General features: G+C 37.5%; 1 protein-coding gene across 3 annotated transcripts in view; it reads right to left on the bottom strand.

Moving 5' to 3' along the window:
• Window positions 1-860: 860 nt before the first annotated feature.
• Window positions 861-25,344, bottom strand: part of LOC140698376 (coiled-coil domain-containing protein 144A-like) — a 52,007-nt gene continuing 27,523 nt past the window's right edge. For all 3 annotated transcript variants that reach the window (XM_072968653.1, XM_072968654.1, XM_072968655.1), the window contains exons 20-31: window positions 24,752-24,906; window positions 22,885-22,918; window positions 22,464-22,605; window positions 20,094-20,307; window positions 18,399-18,501; window positions 17,254-17,751; window positions 15,640-15,795; window positions 8,920-9,285; window positions 8,139-8,344; window positions 6,368-6,545; window positions 2,176-2,221; window positions 861-1,032 (exon numbers count right to left, since the gene is read on the bottom strand). In XM_072968653.1, the coding sequence (XP_072824754.1) occupies window positions 2,207-2,221; window positions 6,368-6,545; window positions 8,139-8,344; window positions 8,920-9,285; window positions 15,640-15,795; window positions 17,254-17,751; window positions 18,399-18,501; window positions 20,094-20,307; window positions 22,464-22,605; window positions 22,885-22,918; window positions 24,752-24,906 (2,067 nt within the window). In that variant the 3' untranslated portion in view covers window positions 861-1,032; window positions 2,176-2,206. The remainder of the gene's footprint in view (window positions 1,033-2,175; window positions 2,222-6,367; window positions 6,546-8,138; window positions 8,345-8,919; window positions 9,286-15,639; window positions 15,796-17,253; window positions 17,752-18,398; window positions 18,502-20,093; window positions 20,308-22,463; window positions 22,606-22,884; window positions 22,919-24,751; window positions 24,907-25,344) is intronic.

Below are 25,344 nucleotides of genomic sequence, written 5' to 3'. Positions count from 1 at the left end.
CTCTTAGGTTCAGTGATTGGGAGCCTGTAAATTAAATTGACTAAAGCCAGTTACTGTGAGAAAAAAATTACTTATGAATACATGAAAGAGTTCACAAAGAAATGTGATTGGAAGGGGTGGCTAGAAATGGAGGCTTATATACAATTTAATAAGTGACAGGAAAAGGAGAAAGGCCTTTTTTGAAAATCAAATGACTTTTTAGAGGGGAGAGAAAAGGCGCTTATGGTAGAACAAGTGACACTTAGGAAAGATAAATAGTGCCTTAGGAGAAGTGGGAGATGGGATAGTTTTGTGACAATGTCCGTTTGAGTCTGGTGCTCAGAACTTGTCTCTAATTTTAAGACTGTTTCCAAAAATTAAGTAAATAAATAGAGAAGATGAAAAGCCTGGGGCAGATCTCATTTCTCCTTGAGGAAATAGCTGTGAATCAGTGTTTAAGGTAACATATAGAAAGTTTGATGGCACTGTAATGATTGTTGTGATCCATCAGAACGCTGACAACAGCCACACCAGATCTGAATGCTGTCCATCTTATTCTTCAGGTCTATATACAGTGATTAACACTGGAAAATTCAAAAAAGCTATCAATCAACACTGCTCAATATGAATGACAAGTTTGCTGGGTGATTGGGTGCTGTTTAAACAGCTGGCATCCGGGCTCAGTTTGAGTATGTAATACCCCAAAATGCTGGGTTTTATTCCCAAAATTGGCTTACAAGTTAATCAGATGCAGAGAAATCTGGTTTAAAATACCACATTATATGTGCATGAGTTTGCACATATAATACAAAAATATTTTCCTTTAATAAACATTGTCTATATCTTACTTAACGTGAAATAACTAAAATGTTACACATACAGCCCAGCAGGTAAATGTTTACTGTTCATCTGTAACATCGTATAACAGATACTTTTTCTTCAAAACCTCCTCATATTCTTTACATGCTTTCAAAAGCATGTCTTCAATTAATCTTGACTCTTTTGAAGATCCTCGGGGAGTTCTGTAGGACTCAGACTGAAGTTTAGGAGTAGCTGGAAAGAAAATGAAAGAATTAGATTCCTTATTTAAAATGCTTCATAGGTAACTAAATGTCAGTTAATTTTTTTTTAGCTGAGACTTTTCTAAGTTTTAAGAAGAATGAAAAATACCTACATATGATTACAACACAAACCCAAGATTACTACTCTACACTTTGCCCAGGGTTGCACATTGAATTAACTGCTCTTGTGGCTAAGGATCAGAGTTCCTGGTTTTCTCATTATTCATTCATTTACTCAACATGTGCTAAGGCACTGTGATAAACAGTGGAATCTCAAGATGAAGATGACACATTCCACCCTGAAAAATCATGTACTGTAAAGTGGAAAAATAGATGAACAGGGAATTTCGGTACAGAGACATAAATGCCATGACAGGTATAAAAGAGGGCACAGACGAAACACTGAGAAGGGACGTCCAGCTTTGTGTCAATGCTGTCCACTCTTTGGTGGCCATGATGTGTAAGCTGATATCTGAAGGAGGAGGAGAACGTGCGGGAGGGGAGGCAACAAGCAAACACACAGAGCAGAGGCAGGAAGGGTGCCCGCGGAGCTAGAAGTGGTCTGACCAGACTCTGGAGCAGAGGGGCAGAGCAGGGAAGGAGAGAGACACGGCTGAGCACTTTGGGAAGAGCCAAACTAATGTGGGTGTTTTTTTTCCAAGCTAAGGAATTTGGAGTTTTTCCTGAGGGCAAAATGTTAACCAGTGACAAAGGGAATGACAGGAAATTAACTGTCATCCACCAGGTGACAGCTACATGAACTGTGATTGCTTTCGGCTGGGGTTTTTGGCCTCAGTCAGTATCAGAAACTCGAGAAGCTGATGACCTCCATGTGTTCTGAGAACAGTATCCATGTGCAGGTGACAGGCCCACAGGGACAGCGGGAGGGGAAGGGTACAGCCAGAAATAGAGAACACAGACTTCTTTTTGAAAGCTATGGATCATGATGAAGAAGTGAGGAATAGGTCTATTTATCATTATGAATGAAATTGTCCTTTCACAGTTTTCATTAGATACGTGTAAGAAAAAAATTTAACGTAGTATCTGTTATTCAAACAACAGAAAGAGGTGCCATTTACTGTTTACAGTGGATTTCAGAAATCAATGTCTAAATTCAGAAATGTTGGCAACATACCTTCTTTTACTTCTCTAGCTGCATTATTTTCCTACTTCTTGTGCATCTGAAATAAGTCAAATATTATTTTTAATGTTTAAGTTAAACAAGAAACACTATCATGGAATGACAGCTAGCTTATGAAATGTGGCCTTTAAATAATACTTTTAGAGACTTGACCTAACTTGGGGATTGCTTAAATAGAAAAATGATCACATGAATAAAATAAAATAAATTCCTACTTACTTTGATTTTAGATAAGAGAGAACATATGTATGTAAGTCTTAGATTCCCCTGATGGAAAGTACAGTAAACCCTGCCCTGGCGGAGACACATAACCTCAGAGGGTGATGTCCAATTTTATTAGCACAAAGAGTTTAAACAATTCAAGTCATGTTCTACACTGAAGGCATTTCTTTGCATTTCTCAGAAAAACTGCCCTTTATAAAAGTTCAGTTTTTTTTAACTTTAATGGACTTTTACTTAAAATGAGCTTTCCATTCCTGCACTTTTATAAAACTAAAATTTTAAGGTCTGTTCTATGCTAAAAATGTTTTTAACAGAGAGTCGTAGATACGTAAGATGAAGAAAAGGGTTCTGTTATAATGTGAAGTGAAAATTCTACTGGCAAACAAATTAAACAAATGTATGTTGCTCTCTGTATATGACTAAGACATTTATGTCAGAAAAGCTGCTTGAAAAAAAGAAAAGGAGAGGCGAGCACCAGTTTTCAAACTTTGTTTCTGATTCACAACTTCCTAGAATTAGAAACAAGGAAAACAATACATAATTCTTTAACTGTAACTTTGTTTCCGTTCTAGAAATTAGGGCCAAGTTTTTGAAACTTGACTTAATTAGTTATGTATTTAATTATGAAATGTGTGGGGACACTTCAAACTACAAGTGTCCCCATCTAGAGTGTTCGTTTAAAAATCTTTTTATAAAAGTCACCCGCTCACTAAACAGGGTCTAAAATAGTACACCAGACATAATAAACACTGTGGTCACAACAGCAACACGAGAGTCGAGGCCTCTGTAAATGTTAGGTGCCAAGACAAAATTTTGGGCTACCGTTTGCCAATATTTTCAGAGACTGTTTTCCATAACACTGTCTGACAAGAGCATTCTAGAGAGGCCTTATGCAATCAGCAACGTGACAACAGTGCCAGGCAGGTCCTGCGAAGTGAGTAACACCGAACAGATGAAGGGAGAAGCCTTTATTGAAATAATTTCATATAACACTATGCAAAATGTAGATCACAATTTTACATGAAGTGAAAATAAGATTACTATCTTTTCCTCTGCAAAGCTATATTGTCATTTTGTAAGTATTAAATACATGTTTTGCTGCCGAGAAAAGAAATGAGAATGAATTTGTTGATCAAGAAGCTGAAAAATTAAGTATAGAGAAAAGAGTGAATGGAAGAAAAAGAACTGGAGGAAGTTAAGTGATTGTCTTACAGAAGATAACATGCTTCCTCATTTGTCCATTCACACAAAATGAAATGAGGGCAGGAGGGAGTCCACAGGGCAGAGAACTGATACCAGAAACAAGGTCACTAAACTCTGCCTCTGCCTTATGAGAAGTGAGCTTAACTACTGTGACAGTTTGATTAGAATAAAAATTCAGAGTGGGTGTCCCCTGCCTTGGAAGGCTGCTTTTAAAAGAAACGTGACCAGATTCTGCTGAGACGCAGTGCTGTGTCATGTAAAAAGTTACAGGCTTAGGAACATTAATCGTTTTAGCTCTGGGGCACTGGTATAATCCCAGTTAGAAAAAAGGTTGCTAAACTGAGTGGATAGTTGAGAAATTTTCAAATTACTTAAATAAATCATTAGAAAATGTTTGAAAGTGTCAGTAATACACCAAAAGCCCAAAATCAATCAATGTAAAAATGTAGTCTTCCTATTTAAAATAGATTTCAAATACATGTATTAACTAATGTGGCCATGCTTCATGTTAGGCACACCAATAGTTACAAACTCTTGAACAGGAAAAAAATCTTTAAAACAGAGAAATTCTGTCTGTTATAATATTGTCTGGAATTAAGTTTTCAGTTCTTAGAAAAAAATTCTATCTGCAAGAAAATCTGACAGTGATGTATCTGCTCAGGCCAATTGTAACTTTCTGTATTCTATAATAATATAATAAATAACACAATTGAGTAAAACTCTAAAATTGCTTCTGACAAGTAGGACAAAACATTCCATAAATAAACTAGAATGTGAAATCTGAGGGTAAAAATTAGCAAAACAGATATGGGGTCCACCTGCTACCACTACAACGATGCCAAGTGACAAGGCTGCACTACATGCAGCAGGAAGAGAGGCAATAAACCCAAGCGTTATGAACTGGAGGAAACTTGCTTCACCAACCAGCACGACTGAAATCACAGACTTAGAGCTATGCTTCCGTCAAGAGAGAAAAAAAAGGCTGAGTGATCTGGAACTTCACAGCAGGAAGAGTCCAAACTGTTAAAACCTTGCACATAAAGGAGAATGTTAAATTCAATCCTAATACCATTTTAACATTTTTCTTTCTAGAATCATAGCTGAAAAGCTGTGGAAGTCTGTTGTTTTGTTAAGCCCCATCCAATCACCCATCCCTTCCTGTCATTTTAAACACTATGTTCACACCTCTCCTAGAATTACTTTATGTTTTCCCAGCAGAAATCATTACATCTCTACCAATTCCAGAAGGCACCTTCTTTCTGTACGTCTGACTAAGAATTCTGTAAACAGTAACTGTATAATAACTCCTGTGAGGTGCTCCGTCGTGGTGATGAAGACATGTCTGTGCATCTGGACAGAACAGTGCCTCTCCATCTCCCTTGCTACATCTAGCATGATTTGGCCCCATAGCCCCACAGAAGAACTACGTGTACCTTGGAACTACAACACTGAGTTTAAAATAAACGACTTTCCAACTTATCTAGAAGTACTAAAAAATAGACACCTCTTTCCTCCAAGAACATTAAAGGAAAAAACTGTCCTCAGGAGCTTTCTCTTGCACTGCTTTTGCACTCACACTCTTTCACCATCATCCTGTAAATTGACACACTGTCAATTTTTTGGTGACAACTAATGGGAACATTTCAAGTTTGCCTCATGCTTAGCCACTGACAGAAGTGTTAGCCATGCATTTTGTTTAAAACCACGCAGTCCGGTTTCATGACTCTGAAGCACATAGACTCAATTTACCCACAACAGTGTCTATGAAACCTGAGCTTCTATCTTCTTTGACTTATTATGACATGAAGCCAAGTGAGAAAAAACAGGTTGAGACCTCACTTAACAAGGGCCCATGCTACCTTTCTCTGCATCGAGAACATCATGAAAACACCATCAAACCATAAACCAACGTGCACTGCTTTCAATGGCTCTTCGAACAATAATGATACACAATGGAAACTAGCTGCAATTTAAAGGCTCCCTATCATTGCCACGTCGGTATTTCTACAGGTGAGGGCAAGACAGAGACATAAGTGAACTTCATTTTAAAATTTTAAATATTTGCTTTACTTGACTGCATATTCAGAAATGTTCTACAGTCACTCAGTAAGACATTTTATAACAACTAAAATAAAAATGCTATAAGTAAAATAGCAATTAAGGATGTACTCTTACAGAAGAAAGTGATAAAAATTTTAAACCTAAAAACAAAGCTTAATGTTTTTAGTGTTACAAGTTTCTTAAATTGATAAAAAGAATTTATCTTGGATTCCTTTAAATAAAAAACAACCATATGTGGTTAAGTATCTCGATGCCATTTACTTATGCTTAGGGGTAGAAAAACTGGGGTGCAGCAAAACTTGAAAATTACTATGAACCAATGCCAAAAAGAAATGAATCAGAAACTAAGCCAAACATTGGAAAGTATATCTCTAGTTATTAGGCAATAATACTTAATTTCTGAAATAGAATTTAAAATGGAGCTTTTTAAGAAATTTAAAATTTGTCAGTTTAGTTGCATTTATTGAATAAAGTGAATGACAGGAATCTCTTGAAAATGAGAAGTCCAGGGACTTAAAAAAATTATAAAATTTCTGTCTCCTTTCTTTATTAGTAGAATTAATTATGGCTTTTACTTAGTGTGTGTAAGTCAAATAAGTAACTCGGAGTTTCATCAAATTAAAAACAAGAATTATATCAGAAATCTGAAACCCAGGGGAAAAAAGATAATATAACTAACCCCGAACAAGCAATCACTCACGCTAGTCGAAGGTTCTGAAAAACTCCTGAAGTTTGCACTTTGAGTAAGAGTCCATTTCTGCTCTGAGCTATCATTAAATTTTTCAGCAGGCCTTGCAGGAATAGTTTTGAGGACAGAACACTTGTACTCTTCCGCCATCTGAAGTTTAGTGTTCATCACTACCAGCCTTTCGTTAATCCTGTGAGGGTTGCAAAACACAGATTTCATTCATTTCATTTTTTCCCTAAGTGATGTGTATTTTTAAAGTTGCTATAATAGTAAACAGATTACCCAATTAAACTGTGTTTTGACAACGAAAATATATCAGCGCAGACCTACTGTAAACAATTACAGTTTAAAACTGTCCTAAAGAAGGACATATGTGCCTGCGGGGGCCTTAACTATCAAGTACTTCAAAGTGGGGAGAGTCAGAGATGGAGATGCCTCCACAGAGGACCCCTCTGCCTTCTGCACCGGCTGCATCAAGACATACGTACCCTCAAGAAACCAGTTTAGAAATAAAAAATAAACCATCCCTCAAAGCCATTATCAAGTGTTTGCTTTCACCACCCTTCTATACACATTTCACTCATTACCTGGGAGAAATTAAGCATGCAGCACTGAGGAAGAGTTTAGAGCCACCACCTCTGGGGGGCGCCAGATGGCAGAGTCGGTGATGGGAATAAACTATGACAGTGCCAGGGGCAATTTCAAGTGTCCCACAATTTCCCAAAGCTCACTTTGTTACTTCGCTTTTATCAACACCTGTTTTCCATAATGAAAAAGACTTTCAAGCGGATTTTCACTTTTGTGGAAAAAAAAAAAAGCAAAAAGCCAGAATACCGCTGGGTGTTTGTTTTAGCCCGAGCCATCAGAAGGGCAACACGCAGCCCGAGCAGCAAGAGGGGCCCCACCGAGCTCCTTCCCCAGAACCACACGCAGTAGCCCGGCATCACGCCGCCACGGCTTTGGACTGTGTCTGTGAGCACCTGTGCTTAATGCATATTTATTTTGTGCATCCACCAGCAAGATGTGTCCTAAGGTAGCTGCCTCTTTGCTTTACACAGACAACTTTCATAGGAACACTCTACTTTTGGATACCGCGGAGACCTGTAGCTTACAAAATTGTTACTCAGGCACTGGAGGAAGGACCTGCCCTTTCTGTCTTCCACACACCCCCTAGGGCTGGCCACCGTATTCTTTTTAGCCACTTTGTGAACTGCTATACTGACCTTCACCCCTATGTTAGTTTCCCCCTGTTCCCCAAGCATCCCTTTATGTAGCGGAGACTAACTTAGAAGGATACAGTACTTCGTCTCAGGGTGCCCACTAGTGGTGACACCAAATATCACAATCAAGAAAGTAAATTCACCAAACACCAGAATGGGACCCCCTGGGTTTAAGTTGTACTCTTCCAAAACACAGTTAACTTTAAACTCATTAACATTTCTATTTATGGGAATTCCAGCTAGAAATTTTGTGATAATGTGTCTGTCTAAATTACAAAGTTTGCAAAACTCTCAGCTTAAAGGCTAGATCAGGTTAAATATATGTGAATATTAAACATAAAGTCATGTAAAAGCAACAAAAGGCAGGGAGATGCAAACTGCCCTGGACTAACATTTTAAAGGAGAGTTCATTTACTAACATCATTTTAACATCAATGCAAAATTATACTATCTAGTCAGCTTTCACTTGCTACTCACTTCATGAAACTGGCTCAGTAAAAATTATGCCTTAGAAGCAAACTAATGACCTAAATTATTCTCTATAACTCTATGGTTTGACTTACGAGTGTAATTGACTTGCCCATGACGTTCTATTTTCTGGCTCTTTGAGGTTCAGTTGTCTGTATTTTTCCAGTTCTTTTTTCTCAGAATCTAACTGAACAGTTTTACTTTTCAGTTCAGATTCCAGATATTTAATTTTATGCTTCATTTGACTTATTGAAGCATTTTTATATTCTCTTAACAAGTTTTCTTCATACGCTGCTTGTGTCTAAAGCAAATTAAAAGGATACAATTTTAAAAATAATTATAACCTGAGCAATTACAGTGTATTCGTTCTCTTTAGTTTTGAGTCAATGATTCAGACAGCAATTTTAAATGTAAAAAAGCTGAACTTTAAAATATTTATCATCAATGTCAAGTGAATTAAATCTGAATTATGAAATTAAAGTTGAATCACTCCTACATCAGTACTCATGTAGTGTGATAGTTCAAAGAATAATAGGATCAACTTAAAATTTTAAAAATTGAACAATAAAACCTAAGAGTAATCCAAGAGTGTGGTACAATATTTAAATCATAATATTTTCTTTTTGTCCTAGTAGTCATGATTTACACCAATTGGCCTTAAAAATGATTCTCTAGTGAGAATTGTCCTGAAAGATCAATTTAGTGATAGTAATGATGGAAACTGAAGTATTTAAAAGGAGGAACAAATGCGGCCTTCCTTCCAGAAATCTACAAAACAAACTGCTCTATGGGAAGTAGAGGAAACATAAAATGTATACATCCAAACTGTAATTCGCAGCAAAGTGAATTAGAGCACATTAAAGTTCACTGCTTCACCTGTAAAAACTGGCTGAGTTCTTTCAATGCTGCTGCTACATCCTGTTTTGCTCGCTCTTCAGTCTCCCGTTTGCACTGCACGACCTGACTGAGTTCTGTCAATTTTTCGGCTACATCCCGTCGTGCTTGCTCTTCAATCTCCTGTTTGTACTGCTCCACTTGACTGCGTTCCACTGTGTTCACTTCTAGGTGATGTTTGAGGTTTACTACTTCTTCTTCCAACTTCTTTTTCTCCTCCTGTAATGTTTCACATTTCTTTTGCATCCCTTTCATAGATAATAACTCTTTTAGAAGGAGCTGAGTTTCTGCACTCAGATGGAGAAGTGCTGAAGTTGTCGATTGCAGTTTTGCTGTAAGATCAGCATTCTGCATGAAGAAGAGAAAATTGTTTGGTAATTAAGTTAGCAGACTGACAACACCCTAACTCTACCCCAGCATGAAACGTTGAAATAAATTCAGTTACAATAAAATGGTATCTACTTTGTGCAATGGAGAAACTCAAATTACTCAGAAAATCAAGAAAAAAGTTCAAACCACCAAGAGTCACAAAAATATATTGTTTACTGTCATCATCTTTGTTATACATTTGTACTTGATTTAACACTCTTATTTTTCTGTAATTGTTTCATGTCTTTCCTACATAAAATGACTATAAGACACCTCTTAGTAGAAAGTCTCTTACCAATTCCTCCCCAAGTCTTAACTCTCCATGATTTTTAAAGCTTTAGGGAGATCAAATTGAGTTACTCAGGGCTGAATTAATAAATGCCTCCCAAAACAAGACTTTGGAAATAAGACTGCAATTAATATATCTTGCAAATATGGATTCGAATGCCATAAGCCTTTCTCTGAACTATAAATATTTTATGCTTGTTTGAATTGTATTCCAAGGAGCAATGAATGACTTGCAGGGTTAAGGAGAAATCCATCTCCTAGTGTAGTGGTTTAGTAAGATGACCCATACATTTTTCTCAACAAACAAAAAAGCCTTAAATCTTGGGATCCCCTGTTACTCTCCACCAAACAAGAGAACATACTCAGCCAAAACAAACAAAAAAACTTGCTGGGGTTTGAGTGACACTGACTTGGGAAGAAGCACTTTCATTCAGATAGGAGGGTTATTTGGTAAGACAAGGTAGGCAGAGGTGGTGGTTGTAAAACATCTCTACAAATTCCTTGACACTTCCCCTGTGAAATTCCTGCCCCTGAAATATGTACTGACCTCGGCATCTGGTTTCTAAGGAACAGAATGTGGGGTCACTGCTGTGTGATTTCTAAGGCTAAATATATTCTGACTTTCACTCTGTAGGGACGCTCACCCTTAGAACCCTACCACCACATTGTGAAGCCCAGGCCACCTAGTGAGTGTACACACAGCTATCCCAGCCTATGGCCCCAGCGAATATCCTTAACCAAAGCTAGCTCCAACTTCCAGACATGTGCATGAACAGGGCTTTAGATTATTCTAGGGCCTGCTTGATTCCAAGTGGAGAAGAAATAAGCTGGCTCTACTCAGCCTTGTCTAAATGCAGGTTTGTGAACCAACCAAATGCTGTTTTGAGTCACTGGGTTTTGAGGTGGTTTATTATATAACTTATTAGCAATTAATATCTGGCACAGCTACTGATATTAAAAATGGGGTGCAGCCATTAAAAAAGAAGCAAAAATATGGGGATGCCTTTGAACCCGGAGTTAGGTGGAACCTGAACAGATGTAGAGAAGAGTAAGAATGAAAACCCAAAGTGTCCATGAGACTGTTAGTGGAAGCCTGGGGGCCTTTGAAGGGCTGAGGAGGAAGGCTTCTAGGCCAGGGAAGAAAATGACACTGAAACCAGAGGAAACGGGACGCTTGCTACCAAAGAGTTGAAAGTAAAATTGATGAGAGAGATAAGCTAAAACAAACAAACAAAAAGATTATTAAATACAAAGGAACCAGGACTCACTGGGTTCAAATATGTGTGTCCCATTTAAAGCACTGCCACGTGCGCAGTGGTCACATAATGGGTAAACAGAGAAATGGTTTCTAGGCTAAGATCAATTCTAGGGTGCTGCCAGGAAAGCACAGTCTAAAGATGAAGCCAAGACTTTGTTAAGACCTTGGAAAGATTTAGGTGCTGCCTCAAATTCCTTTAAAGTTCTTAACAACGTAAGAATTTTAAAGGCGTGGTCCCCCAATAGCTTCACAGGGAGCCCAAGATGAAGAGCTTATCTCAAAAAGACCTGTGAGTGTAGCGTTTCCAATGGCATGATCCCCAATAAAACTCACAGGAGACTCAAAGTTTTAAAGAGAACTGTGCAAGCAAAAATACTGCCTGCTAGCTTGGACTGAAGGAGACCAAGACAGTGCAAAATGAGATGAGGTCTTTGGGTTTTTCTTAGAAGGTCTACAAGGAAGAAGCTTGCCTGAGAGGACTACTCAGCTGTAAACACAGGTCATTGCTCAGGAAAGGGACAGAACCAAGAGCTCAGAGAGGGCAGTGAAGGAGAATTCCTCCCAGGGTTAGGACTAAGTCCTGATCAAAGAGCCAGCAGCAAGCATCAGGCTGCATTTAAGAACTGCTATGGACCAGTGTGCCTCCCATCTTCCAAGTGTGAGTGAGGGAGTTTGTGTGGTGGTAAATACCCAGTCTCCATATCCTCAAGCCTCAGCACTGAGAGGAGTGTACCCAAGGGGCTGTCCTCTAGAAACCACAGCCAGGAACCTCAGCCCCATCTGGACCTGATGAAGATGGTAAAGTAAGAGCCTGGACTGGAGCCTGAGCCTAACACCACAGCGACCGAGACCTGCTAGGGAACTGTGTAGGGATAAGGGTATTTCTCGTATGGAAGCAGTAAGAAAACATTGTGGCTAGTGAGTTTTTGAATGGTTTATGCTGGTTTTTGAACGTCTCCATAAATTTTCAAAATTAATTCCATAAAAAAGGTGGACTATGGGCCAACCTTAAGTGACTTGCTCCTAATGAAGGCAATACAGTGAAGGTGGCACTGGGTGAACTGCAGGGCTAGGTTTGAAAAGGCATTTCAGCTTCTGCCTCCCTCTTAACCCTGGAACCCAGTCTTATGTTGTGGGCAAGCTCAGGCCGCAGAGCCAGCTTAGGTGTTCCAGGGAAGGGGGCCCAACTGCCTGCCCCACCAAAGCTGCAGCCAACTGCCAACATCAACTGTCAGACATCAGTGGATGAACCTTCAAGTGCTTCCAGCCCCCCACCTTTGAGCTGCCCCACCTGAAGCTGAGAGGAAGAGATTCCAGCTATCTTGTCCACACTTTTCCTAAGTGCAGATTGTGAACAAAATAAATGCTTGTTTAAGCCACTGAACTTTGGGGAGTTTGTTAGGCTAAAACAGATAAACAGAAAAAAGGATGAGAAAAGATAGTAAGGAATGTAACTTGTATATAGTAGAAATTGGTCTATCAACTGTGTAATGTAATAAACATTGAGATTACCTTAAAGACAAAGTGCTGATGAGAAGAAGCAGATAACTTAAACAAAGACCCAAGAACTAGAGAGAAGGAAGATTTTTTAGAGTTTCCTTCAATTACAATTTATTATAAATAGGCATGTATGCCTCTTTACAATTTCCCCTCAACTTTGAGGATAAGGAAGCCTGGTAGGCAAGGAGACATAGGATTTGAAGACTAATAATTGAAAAACAAGTGGAAATAGTCAGTTTACTGAAATCAGCCATTTTACCTCATTTCAATTAACTGTAACTCTAAGAGACAGGCAGCCATGAGAACTTACTAATCTAGCACTCACTCTTCATTTTCCTTTCCTCAGAGAGAAAATAAAATATTATGGAACCATTTATAATCTTCTCAGTAGTAAAACAAATGTAGTGTCCTTTGGCGGTATTTAAATTAAATACAATTTTTCCTTTACCTTACTTAAAGCTTGTTTGTAAGGGAAGGTAAGACTGTCTCACCTTTATGCTGTAGCACAATGCTTCTCCATATCACACAGATTGGCTTTGAACTTTTGAAATTCAAATTACTAATCTGTTATCTGTTTCTGATAAACTGAATATTATCTGATTTTTAACAGTTGTACTCTTCAAAATTTTTCCTTGGATGGGATGAAATATTTAATTATGCACTAAGCTATAGAATACAGCTAGGCATCTCTCTTTTTAAGTAAAAGGAGGTAGACACAGGGAGCTGAGAATGCAGGATCTACATCAAGAGCAGGGTCAGCACCAGCATTACACACAAGAATGAAGCCAAAAGAGGATTTCATTGTGAACCACAAGATAATGGGTTAGAGAGGCTTCCAAAGATGAATTCATCTTTTCCAGGCTTAACCTTTTGCTTCTAGATAGTGAAATCTATGGATAAGTCTGTGAATTATAATGAGTGCAACATAATGAAGTATATTTCAGACTGAATCAGCAGATCCCATGACAATGATTTGATAGAAACTAGAGTGAAGTGGGAGGTACTGGGTGAGAAACTAAAGGTCTGAATGGGGTGTCGGGGGGAAGGAATGGACTTTATCTTTGCAAGCCTCCTTTCTGTCATGTCACAGAGTCAGCAAGGCATAAGCTGGCCACACGCTCCTTCAGGAAGCAGCAAATCTCCACAGAAGTAGAGGTACAGACATTCCTCTACACTGACTTTCTATTTTTATGTAAAACAACTGGCAATGTGCAAGATGACTCGGAAAGAGTTCTCATAACATCTGACTTGATACTGGCATAGTACAGACATAGATCAATGCATCACCACTGAGAATCTAAAATAAACCCTCACATTTATGGTCATTTGATTTTCGATACGAGTGTCAAGTAACTGAATGAGACAATAATAGTCTTTTTAACAAATGGTGTGGGACAACTGGATATCCACATGCAAAAGAACAAAATTCGACCTCTACCTCATACTATAGATAAGAATTAACTGAAAATGAAAGAGCTAAAACTACAAAATTCTTAGAAGACAACACAGGTGTGTGACTTCGTGCCTGGGTCTGGCAATTGTTTCTTAGATAGGACAGTAAAAGACAGAAATAGATTAACTGAATTTCACCAATATTAAAAACTTCTATGCTTCAAAAGACACTGTCAAATGGTGAAAAGGCAAGCTCCTGACTAGGAGGCGGCACTTGAAAATCCTACATCTGATATAAGATTTGCACCTGGGATGCAAAAAAACTCTTAGAATTCAATCATAAAAGACAATCCAACTTTAAACTAGGCAAAAACCTGAACAGACAGGTCTTCAAAGAAGATTCACAAATGGATAAGCACATGAAAAGACCCCCAACATTCTTAGTCATCCGAAAAATTCAAATCAAACCACAAGGGGATGACAACTCACACTTACCAGGAGAGCTAATGACCAGCATTGACAGGAATGCATAGAAATTGGGAGAATGATATACTTTGGATAAAAATGTTAAATGGTGCAGCCACTCTGGAAAACATATGGCAGTTCCTCAAAAGGTTAAACAGAGTCACCATATGACCCATATGACTGCATTTCCATTCTTAAGTCTATTCCCCAAAGAAATGAAAACATGTTTACACCAAAACTTGGACAGAAATGTTCACAGCCGCATTATTAACAATAGCTAAAAAGCAGAGGCAACCTAAAGGTCCATCAACTGATGGGTGGATAAATGGTTTAGCCCCACAACCAAGTAATGTTCAACAATAAACAGAAATGGAAATACTGACAAGCACAATGACATGGATGAACCTTGATGATGTTATGTCAAATGAAAAAAGCTAATCATGAAGGACCCACAGCATGTGATTCATGTGAAACACCCAGAACAGGCACATCTATAGAGAGAGAAATCAGACTGGTGGTTGCTGGGGGCTGAGGGAGATGGTGGGCTGGGGGTGATGGCTAAGGGATGCAGGCTTTCTTTTTGGGGTGATGGGAATGTTCTATAATTGATTGTGGTGACAATTGCACACCTCTGAATAATCAAGGAGATACTAACTATGCATCCTAAATGGGTGAATTCTATGATATGTGAATTTTTTTTTTTTGGTTGGGGGAAGTAATTAGGTTTTTCTTACTTATTCTGAGAGGAGGCACAGGGGATTGAACCCAGGACCTTGTGTATGCTTAGGATGCGCTCTGCCACTTGAGTTATGCAGTCCTCCCTATAATATGTGAATTATATCTCCATAAAGTTAAAAAAAAATCCAAAGGCAGGATCTAGACCATTTTCTTAATTCTCTATTTTGGGTGTACCTACACTATCTGAATTTCTCCATGCTTTTACAACACTTCTAAAGTGAAAAGGAAATTAAGGCAATGCCTAATTGCAACTGGTTTGTATAATGACTTTTCTGCACAAGTTATCCTGAAATCCATGTAATCAATACACACAGATTCTATATCCATTCACAAAAGTGAGGAGGAGACATGCCAGTTTTCTGGACCATGTCATGAAACATTATCCTCTGATTTTATCTAGCTTGCCTCACTGTGGTGAGAGATCACTAAAAAAATACTGTTTAATAGAATAAAAGTTAACTTCTGTGAGGAAAGATGTATAATTTTCAACTTCTCTAAGGGTAAATATTGTAAGAAAAAAATATATAAAGAAATGGCAGAATGAGAGTCAAAGTTAAGAAACAAGTGCATCATAAAGATAATAAAGCTGTAATTATAATGAAGGTGCAAAAGAAAGCTGTCCCTGAACAGCTAGTGTCCTACAACACTCTGCACTGCATATTCACGGCTGACGTGCTTAATTTCATACATACTTGGTCTGCAATTTGATTTAATTTCCTCTCTAAATCCTGTGTCTTATTTTCTATATCAGTCTGATGATGTGCTGTTGTCACCTCCAGGGAAGCTTCCAACATGGACACTTTCTTTCGGGTGTCAGTCAGTTCTTGTTGAAGCCGTCTCACACAGGCCTAAAAAGATAACTCTGTTACTGATGTTTAAGTCACCTTATCATTAAGCTAAATTAATAATATATAACTCCAACATATGGACTTTGAGAACTGTCCCCTCAGACCTCAATTCACCTTCTTTTCCCCATAGGTACACATTCCACTTTAGTGACTTTTGTTAAAGACACAGAAGGCCTGGCCCTCCTGACTTATTGACAGTAAGTTAACTTAGACAATGGCTGGATGCAGCAGCCATTCCCTGCCCCTCCTAGGAAGTGGCCAAGCTTTACCCCCACTGAAGTCTCAAACAGAAAGGGGTGTGCGGGTGGGATGAGTGGTGGTAAGTTCCACCCTGTGGAACATTCTCCCTCTTTCTCACTAGAGGCTTAAGTTCAGAATTCACATATTCAATTTGGTGCTTAAATCCTGCCAATAGACTCCTAGCTCACAATAAAAATGAGGTTATTCCAATGGCCTATGGGGACCCTAGACAACCTGGCCTCCCCCGCCTCTGGGACTGCAGCTCCCACATCTCCCCCAACCCCTCCCACTCACTCCCTTCCTGCCACTCAGGACTCTGGCCACTTCTCCTCAGTCGGAAAATGGGACACCAATGCCAGACTCGTACAGCACAGAGCGCTCCAGTTCCTCTGTACTGGACAAACTTAGATCCAAATGACAGTAACTGAGCCTTGGAATGAGAATTGTGAGCAAATTATTTGAAAAAATGTTCAAAGTAAATTATAAATAAACGGGGGAAGACTAAGGCAAACCCAGTTTTGCTAAAATTCACATTTGTCCCAAATTATGTCTGAATGAAAAGTAGATGCCTTTAAGGAGTGAAGAGGTCACAACAATATATGATTTGAGACGGAAATATTTCTAAATTTAATTCCAATTGACATAAATAAAAATAAAATTATATCAACTAAAAATGTATGAAAAGCTACTGAAGGAAAAGTACTACAAGATACAGCATTTACACATCGGTTCATCTGGGAAAGCTGGATTTGACTGTCAAAGTATCCACAAAACTGAATCTTCTCTCTCTCTCTCTCTCTCTTTCTTTTACATTTTTTGTTCACACAACTGAATCTTAACTTCAAAATACACATTTTAGGTATGAGCATTTCATTTATCTGCTTCATCATGATACTAAAATGTGGTGACAGAAAAATTAAAATGATATGGGTAGTATAAGACTAAATTGCTAATACCTGCCTGAATCTGTCAACAACAAACAGCTTAATCTCTTAAAATTTCAGGTGACAAGGCATATTTCCTCAAAGTAAAGCACCTCTCAGGTCTAATTTTTGTTTGCTGGATACAAGATATGCTTTTAGGCTGCTTTACAGTGTATTTATTTCTAGCCCACACATTTTTAACATTCAACCAGTTTCATCATTTAGCTTTCATCAGACACTACTTTGAATTTTCTTTGAGGAAGTCTGAAAATTAGTTCTGTTTCTGGGTACTTACTTGCATTTCTGCTCTGTCAGTTTCATACTGATACATTCTGTCTTTTACACATTTGCATTCATTGATTAATTCCTTGTTTCCTTCCTCCAGCATCAGAAGTTGTTTACGCGTGGCTTTACTCCGACGATCTGGAAACGGCTCTGGGATATTAATTGTCTTACTTTTGGCTTCATTTTGAGCAACTTCCAGTTGCTGTCGAAGCAACATGTTTTCACTTTGTAGTTCACACAATCTGTCCTCCAAGAATGCCTGCTTTGCAGCGTATTTATTGACTTTCCCTTGTTTGCGCTGATACAAGGGTTCAATTTTCTTGTTTGAACACTGGGCTTGGCTTTGGTCTCTATGCACACATTCTAATACCGTCACTGGTCTAAGAGCTTCTCTTCTGGGATGTAGCTCAATTTCCGGGCCACGGTATTGACTTTCAGCTTCAGGAAGTTGCGGAGGAAGCACCTCGCCATTATCTTTTGGGTCAGACACCTCAAAATTCATTGTGTCCTGTGAATGAAACCACTCATCTCTTACTCTTTGAACTGTACTCAATAAGCTGACATATTACAATTTCCTTTGAAGTGAAAGACTATTCTCTAAGTTTATACAACATAAAGTTTGCAATAACTGGATATCCAACTGGAAAAACTTAAGGTGGATACAAATCTCAAACTTTATACAAGCAGAAATCCCCCAAAGTTCAAAAATTTAATTAAAGACTGTGAATCAATGAAAGTAAAAAAAGAAATCACAAAAGAATGTTTAATAAACTCAGAACTGGAAAGGCTTTTCTTTCTCTAAATTACAACAAACCCAGAAGGCTTAAAATAAAAAATGAATAAATCTGACTACATTTAAAAATTATATCTGATATCTAATCTTTACAGCTACCCCCTTAGTAAGAGCCTTAGCTCTGATTATATAACAATTTACCTTCCATTCATTCATTCAGAAAAGACACAGAGCATCTACTAGATGCCAAGAACACCAAGAAATTAGTAAGTTAAGCTCTAAATGTCATAGTTCATATTTAGGATGAGATAACTTTTTAAATTTGTTTTAAATAAAAATATAGATTAATTCAAAGGAATATTATAAATAATATTGTTGAAACAGTGTTAGAGATATGAAATTTTCACCTAAGACTAATTTACCTGACTCAGTTTATTCCTTCTGCTCTTCAGTTCAAATTCTAGTGGTTGGAGAGTGCTTTCAAGTTGCTGTTTCTGCAAAACTTGTTCATTGTATTGTTTCTCCCTGAAAATTCATTTTGTTAGAAAATAAAAAGTTCATTTTATGATCTGGTTCTTCACATGCCGGTTTATTACCCTAATGGAATTTCTATGTTCTCATTTTTTTTTATTTCTAAGCCTCACATTTTAAAATCCTCACTTCAATCTCTTCATAAAGATATATATATTTGAAAAGTAGCAATGAGAAGACATAATGCTACTGAGTTTCAGTCAAGAGTAACTCTGGTGAATAGTGTAGGAAAGAAATTTTGCAATTATTCAGTAAGGTACGAGTTGAAAATTACCCTTTTTTTCCCACATAGTCATAAATTACTCCTTTATTACAACAGAGAATTTAGTTACTAATTAAGAGAAGTTGCTGTTTAGAAACAAGTTTATAAGTTCATGAGAAATAAAATTTCAACTTCATGAAATATTACAGGTACTCCTAAATGATCTACAGTGGGAGGTAACATCCACAGATGTCTTTTCCAGAACACAGATCCCCTAATTAGCATAATCCAAGGCGAGGCTGGGGAATCTACTAGCTGATGCCCTACACTTTATGTTTCATCTTTTGCAACAATTTGAACTTACCTTGTTGACTATTATTTATTTAGTAATCATTTTTAAATCCCTTTTGAAACAAGGCAGGATCCATAGTAAATAATTAAACAATAAAAAGTAATCCATGCTTTCAGCATAGACCTTTGAACTGATCTTATCTCTGCATGAGGGAGATGCTGAAGAAACTAACCAGTAATCACTTTCTACTTTACTTTTTATTCCCTCTTTTCATATGTCAAGAATAAAACTGCAATGGAATACTACTTATACAATGGAATACTATTTATACAATGGAATACTACTCAGCCATAAAAACTGACAACATAACGCCATTTGCAGCAACATGGATGCTCCTAGAGAATGTCATTCTAAGTGAAGTAAGCCAGAAAGAGAAAGAAAAATACCATATGAGATCGCTCATATGTGGAATCTAAAGACTTTTGGACAGAGAATACAGACTTGTGGTTACCAGGGGGGTAGAGGGTGGGAAGGGATAGACTGGGATTTCAAAATTGTAGAATAGATAAACAAGATTACACTGTATAGCACAGGGAAATATACACAAAATGTTATGATAACTCACAGAGAAAAAAATGTGACAATGAGCGTGTATATGTCCATGAATGACTGAAAAATTGTGCTGAACACTGGAATTTGACACAACATTGTAAAATGATTATAAATCAATAAAAATGTTAAAAAAAAAGAATAAAACTGCATAAATTTTTTTAAGTTTCAGCCTTGAGACAATTGTTCATTTCCTAACACTGAAAGTGGGAATGTAAAGTAATATAAACTTTCTGGAGGACAATTGGGAGGTAAGGATCAATGATCTTTTTTTTAAAGAAATATAGAATGAGGAGATATATATATATATATATCTCCATTGCTGTGTTATTTCCAAGAGTCTCATATTCCACAATATTAATGAAATTTTCTCCCCTGAAAAACCCCAAAAGGTCAGTGAGCAATTATAAGACTTCTCCTGCATATCTACAGTATTAAATATAAAGAGTTCAAATATTTCTTTAAAACCAAGAAATTCAGTACCTCATACTGCAGAGCTCTCGTTCCCACGCCACATTTTGACGTTCTAACTGTGAATTCATTTCTCTTGCTTCCAAAAGCTCTTTTTGTAGCTTGTTAACCTTATTTTCCATTTTTTTAACTTTTCCTCTAAGCAGTTCACAGTCAGATTCTTTACATTCTATTAAGCTTCTGAATGAATGAACTGCATTCTGAATTTTCAATAAGGTAACATAATCTGCATAAGGAAGAAAACACAAATAAAAGTAAAATGAATGAGTAATTTTTGTGTATAAAGGACTGTGCATTTCACATTCACTCATCCATACATTGAACAGTTCGTACTGAGCATCTATTCTGTGGAAGACATTCTTCTAAGCTCTGCAGATATTAAAAGAATGACAAAGTAATATTGTGAACATTATGTAAGTAAATCTGACAATTCAGATGAAGCGGGTAAATTTCTCGAAAGAGAGAAATTACAAAAGCTCAATTAAGAAAGAACACATAAGCTAAAAAGCCCTATATCTTAAAAACCAAAGTGAAAGTCCTATTTAAAGACCTGACCACGAAGACAATTCCAGTCCCAATGGTTACACTGCTGAATTCTACCCAATATTTTAGGAAAATTTAATACCAATTGTACACAAATTCTCCTCAAACAATGAAGAGGAAGAAATATGTCCTCATTCTACAAAACTACCATTAACCTGAATCCAAAACCAGACAAAGATATTACAAGAAAGAAAACTAATGTCATGATAAGGGAGGTAAAAATTCTACACAAAACATTAGCAAATTAAATCCAACAATACAGGATAATTCATCATGGCCAAGTGAGGTGTATCCCAAGAATGCAGGGCTGTATTAACACGTAACAATCAATTAATGTTATTCATCATATTAACAAACTAAAAAAGAAACATCATATGATCATGTCAGTGGATAAAAAGAGGCACTTCCCAAACTTTAACATCTATTCCTGATAAAAACTTCCAGCAAACTAGGAACTAAGGGAAGCGTCTTCACTATGACAAAGATCTGTGCCAGCTCTACAGCTGACACCATACGCAATGGTGAAAAGCAGAATGCTTTTCCCAGAAGGTGGGGAACTGGGCAGGAATGGCTCCTCTTACTCCTCTATTCAGCACTGGGCTGGAGCCAGTGCAATCAGGCAAAATAAAGAACCGAAAGACATCTGGATGGGAAATGAAGAGGTAAACCTGTCTGCTAATCAGCGGGGAATATGATAACATGGTGCGAGTCAGCTAACTCCAACCTGTGGGCTGGGTTGCTTGCTTTGGTAAATAAAGTTTTGCTGAAATACAGCCACATCCATTAACTTCTGTATTGTCTATGGCTACTCTTGTGAAAGGGCTGATTAGCTGTGACAGAGAACGTATTTATTGGCTGCAAGTCTTACATGTGAACTATTTTTATTAAGACAGTAGTTTGAAGAAGAAAAACTTGACCACCTTTGGTTACATAGAAAATCTGAGAGAATCCACAAAAAGGCTACTAGACCTAATCAATGGGCTCAGCCAGGTTGGTCGGCACAGAGTCAGCATACAGAAATCAACTGTATTTCTATAATCAGAAACTAAAATTTAAATTATATTATTTTAAAAGAAAGAAAAAAACAGGCAAATAAAAATATACTACTTACAACCGCACTGAAAAATAAGAAATACAGGTAAACTCATGAAAGACGGAAAGACCCAGAGATTAAAAACTCTAAAATATTACTGAGAAAATCAAGAAAGACCTATATAAGTGGAGAAATAAACTTTGTTCGGGGTTAAAAATTCCATGTGGTTAAGAAGTCAGTTCTCCCCAGATTAATCTACAGATTAAACATAATCTACATCTAATTTCTAGGACACTAGCAGAATTTATTTTTTCACATTGACAAGCTGATTCTAAAATTCATGTGGAAAAAAGGGTAATAAAATGAAACACGATGAAGCCAGAGGACACTGGCCTTTAACCATGGAGCTGTGAAAAGCAGGAGCTGGGTTTTAAGCAAGGGGGTAACAGAGACCTGAATTTTAAAAACTATCTAGTAACCACCGTTGCAGTGTAGCCCAAGGTCCCAGGAGGTGGAGCGGCGGAGAAAGAAGTCCTGAGGTGATTGCAGTGTTCTAGGAGGGAAGCAGGGGTAACCTGGCCTTGGGTGAAGGCGTAGGAGCAGCGGACTCAGCACAAAGCACAGGGAGTGGGAGCGGTCACAGCCCCTGGCTGGCAGCGCACAGCGCGTCTGCTTCTGCCTTAACACAAAGCAGGTTTCTGAGACGCAGCGGACTGTAAGGTGCCCGCGCGCCCTGGGCAGTACTGGGTGTGCACACGTCACCGCGAGATACTTAAAAAGGCTTCGTAGTCATGCGGGGGTCCTACCTTTACTCTCCAGGCCAAGTTGTTCGATCAGCCTCAGGGTATTCTTATAATTAGGGTAAGGGGACTCGCAGTCCTTGGAAGCTGTTTCCGGTGACAGAGTTAAGTCATCGAGGTCACCCACAGAATTCACCTTCTCTTTGACCTACAAATAAATAATGCTATTTCGCAGTGTCTCCAACATAGTTATAAAATATGCTCAGTGTACTGAAGTGATAAATATCCATCTTTTTTGACAGCAAAAACACAGAAACTTCTAGAAAGTACTGATTTTTGTCAAAAGGCTAGCTTTATCAATAGTGTTTCTAAATTATTTTTAAGTAAATGTCTCTATAACAAAGGAGGATTTTCTGTTTTTCCACTCCTTCTTTTATAAATTATTTTACTACAAGATAATATTATTATAATTAATATTTTACTATACCTTGTCCTTTTTAGCAGATGTTTTCTTTGAAGACCTAAAAAAAAAAGAAAGCAATTCATTTCAGCCAAATACTAAATATTGAAAATACAAGAAATATGTAAACCTATTATTTTTTTCTATAATATCTTTGCATTGATAATTAATTTTCAATAAAAGGGATTAAACAAAAAATGGAAACTGTAAATTAAAGGACAAAGAAAGTATATCAAATAGATTATTACCAAAGTATTACATTTGGATCAAGCAGACAAACAAAGGAAAAGGAAAAACATAAGTTTACATGCATTATTTGATAGGAAAAAACATAGCAGGATTTTCTTGTTGTTGTCATTTTCAATAAAAACTGGTATTTAAGGCACTAAAAGCTATTTGGAAAGTATTACTTAAGTCCTTATAGGAAAGAAACCCTTTTCTAATAATCATGAAATTAGCTTTCTCGAGGACTTAGTATGCAACAGCTATGCATTATTATCAGCACTTTACATGTCTTAAAGACGTTTTAATCCTCAACAATCCTGGGAAGTAGGTAATACAGTAGGTACTTGACCCAGGAAGAAAATGAGGCCCAGAAAGTCTAAATCACTTGCCGAAGCCCCTGTGTCTGCCCAGAATTCCAATCCAGGCAATCTGGCTTCAATTCTTGCATTTCACAATATGCTGAGAAAGTAATATTTATTTTTAAGTATTTTTAACTAATATAGTAAATGAATCTCTATTATTATTCTATGTCTAAGTGTAGTTATAAATAATAATTTCTGGGGCATATATCCAGAAGGAACCCTACTTCAAAATGACACCTGCACCCCAATGTTCATAGCAGCACTATTTACAATAGCCAAAACAGCATAGAGACATGCTCTGCAAACTACCATCTTATCATTAAAAAATAAAAGAAAGGGAACCCCCACGAGCCCCACATCCCCCTTCAGTTATCACCCAGTCCTCTCCTGCCTTCCCAGTGAATGTTCTCTAAGGGGCTGTTTGGACCGATTCACTGCAGCCTGGCTTCCATGGGGACATATTATTGAAACTACTTCTGATCAAAGGCACTTGTCCTCATCTTAACCTTTCGGCAGTGTTCCTCTGATAGTTGAGAAATCCCTTGCCTAGGCCTTTGCACTATATGATGCTGTTCTATTTCCAGAGAAGGTAATCACTGCCAATATGTCTTCACCTAGAAATAAAGGATTTGAAGATTTTCCCTGCCATGACCTAGATATCCTTCACTTAAACTGCTGTTGTCATTCATGTGTAGGAGACCACCAGCCAGTGAGGCAGACTTCTCAAATACATGTGAAGTCACAGATGCTTTTAATGTCTGTTTTCCACTTTCATTCTTCTTTACTTCCTTCATAGGCAAGCCAGGAGAGCTACTTTAAAACAATCCATACAAAACCCAATTTTTAAAAAATAATTCTACTAATAAATTTTAAAAAACGAATTTTTATAAAATTCCAACTGTTACCCGTCTTCAGTCACTTATTAATTCACAAAATGGTTATCAAGTGTGAACCATAGGCAAGGAAATACAAATTCTTGCTTCAAAGACAGATAGATACACAATTATGATACAATGTGATACGCAAGAGCTGACAAGTGGAAAGTACTAAGTGAGCATAAGGAAGGCTTTACAGAAGAGGGGAAATAAACAGGTCATGAGCAAAAGAGACAGGAGGCAATTATTCTACCTAAGAGATTAGAATGTGAGCAAAAAGATTAGACTTTTGGCATCTAAGAGTGTCCTTGGAACCTGGAAGGAACTGTGCAAAATACATGGAAGCAAGTACAGAGATGAGTCTGGGAAGAAATTCTGAACAATACTAGGAAAATAATAATTATCTACTGTTGAATACTGATGTAGGCTTACCTATCAGAATTTTCTTTCTGCAGAGCAGCAAACTGCTGGTCATCAGTTTTTCCCCTCTTCCTCCGCTGAGTTAGTCCTTTACAACAGTTGCCATCACACACGGTTTCTGATCCTTTCAGTTCACCACTTTTGTTCCTGTTCTCTTCTACTTTAACCTTTAGTGAAAGTTTGATACAAAAGGTAATTATTACTTTCTTCATGATAAAGACTTTGTTTTCATTCATTTTTATCATTTGACTCAGAGTTTTCCCTGATTTCAACTGATTAAAATATTTTTGTGCTTCTTTTAATTTTATCATTTCAAGTCATTGAAATGTTTGTAAATTCTGCTTCTTTCTGTTTGAGGAAAAGAAACAGAATTTCCAAAATTTTAAAAGGGCTTTCTTAATGTTGTGCTGTTACAGCCACTCTTCTGCATGTGAATGGCAGAGACAGAGAAATAAAAAGACAAAGGCATAAAATTTGTCCGCTTCTGTCTTTACCACCTAGATTTTGTATGAAACAGCCAGATTTAGAAGATGTCACACCTTGGTGCTTCAGTAACAGAAAGGAAACAATCTCCTTTCTGTGCAAAAGCTATCCTTTCCCCACTA

The sequence above is a fragment of the Vicugna pacos genome, chromosome 9 (assembly GCF_048564905.1).
Source record: "Vicugna pacos chromosome 9, VicPac4, whole genome shotgun sequence".
Classification (NCBI taxonomy): domain Eukaryota; kingdom Metazoa; phylum Chordata; class Mammalia; order Artiodactyla; family Camelidae; genus Vicugna; species Vicugna pacos.
Note: the sequence above shows the minus strand (reverse complement) of the source record. Positions and strands in the feature narration are given on the sequence as shown.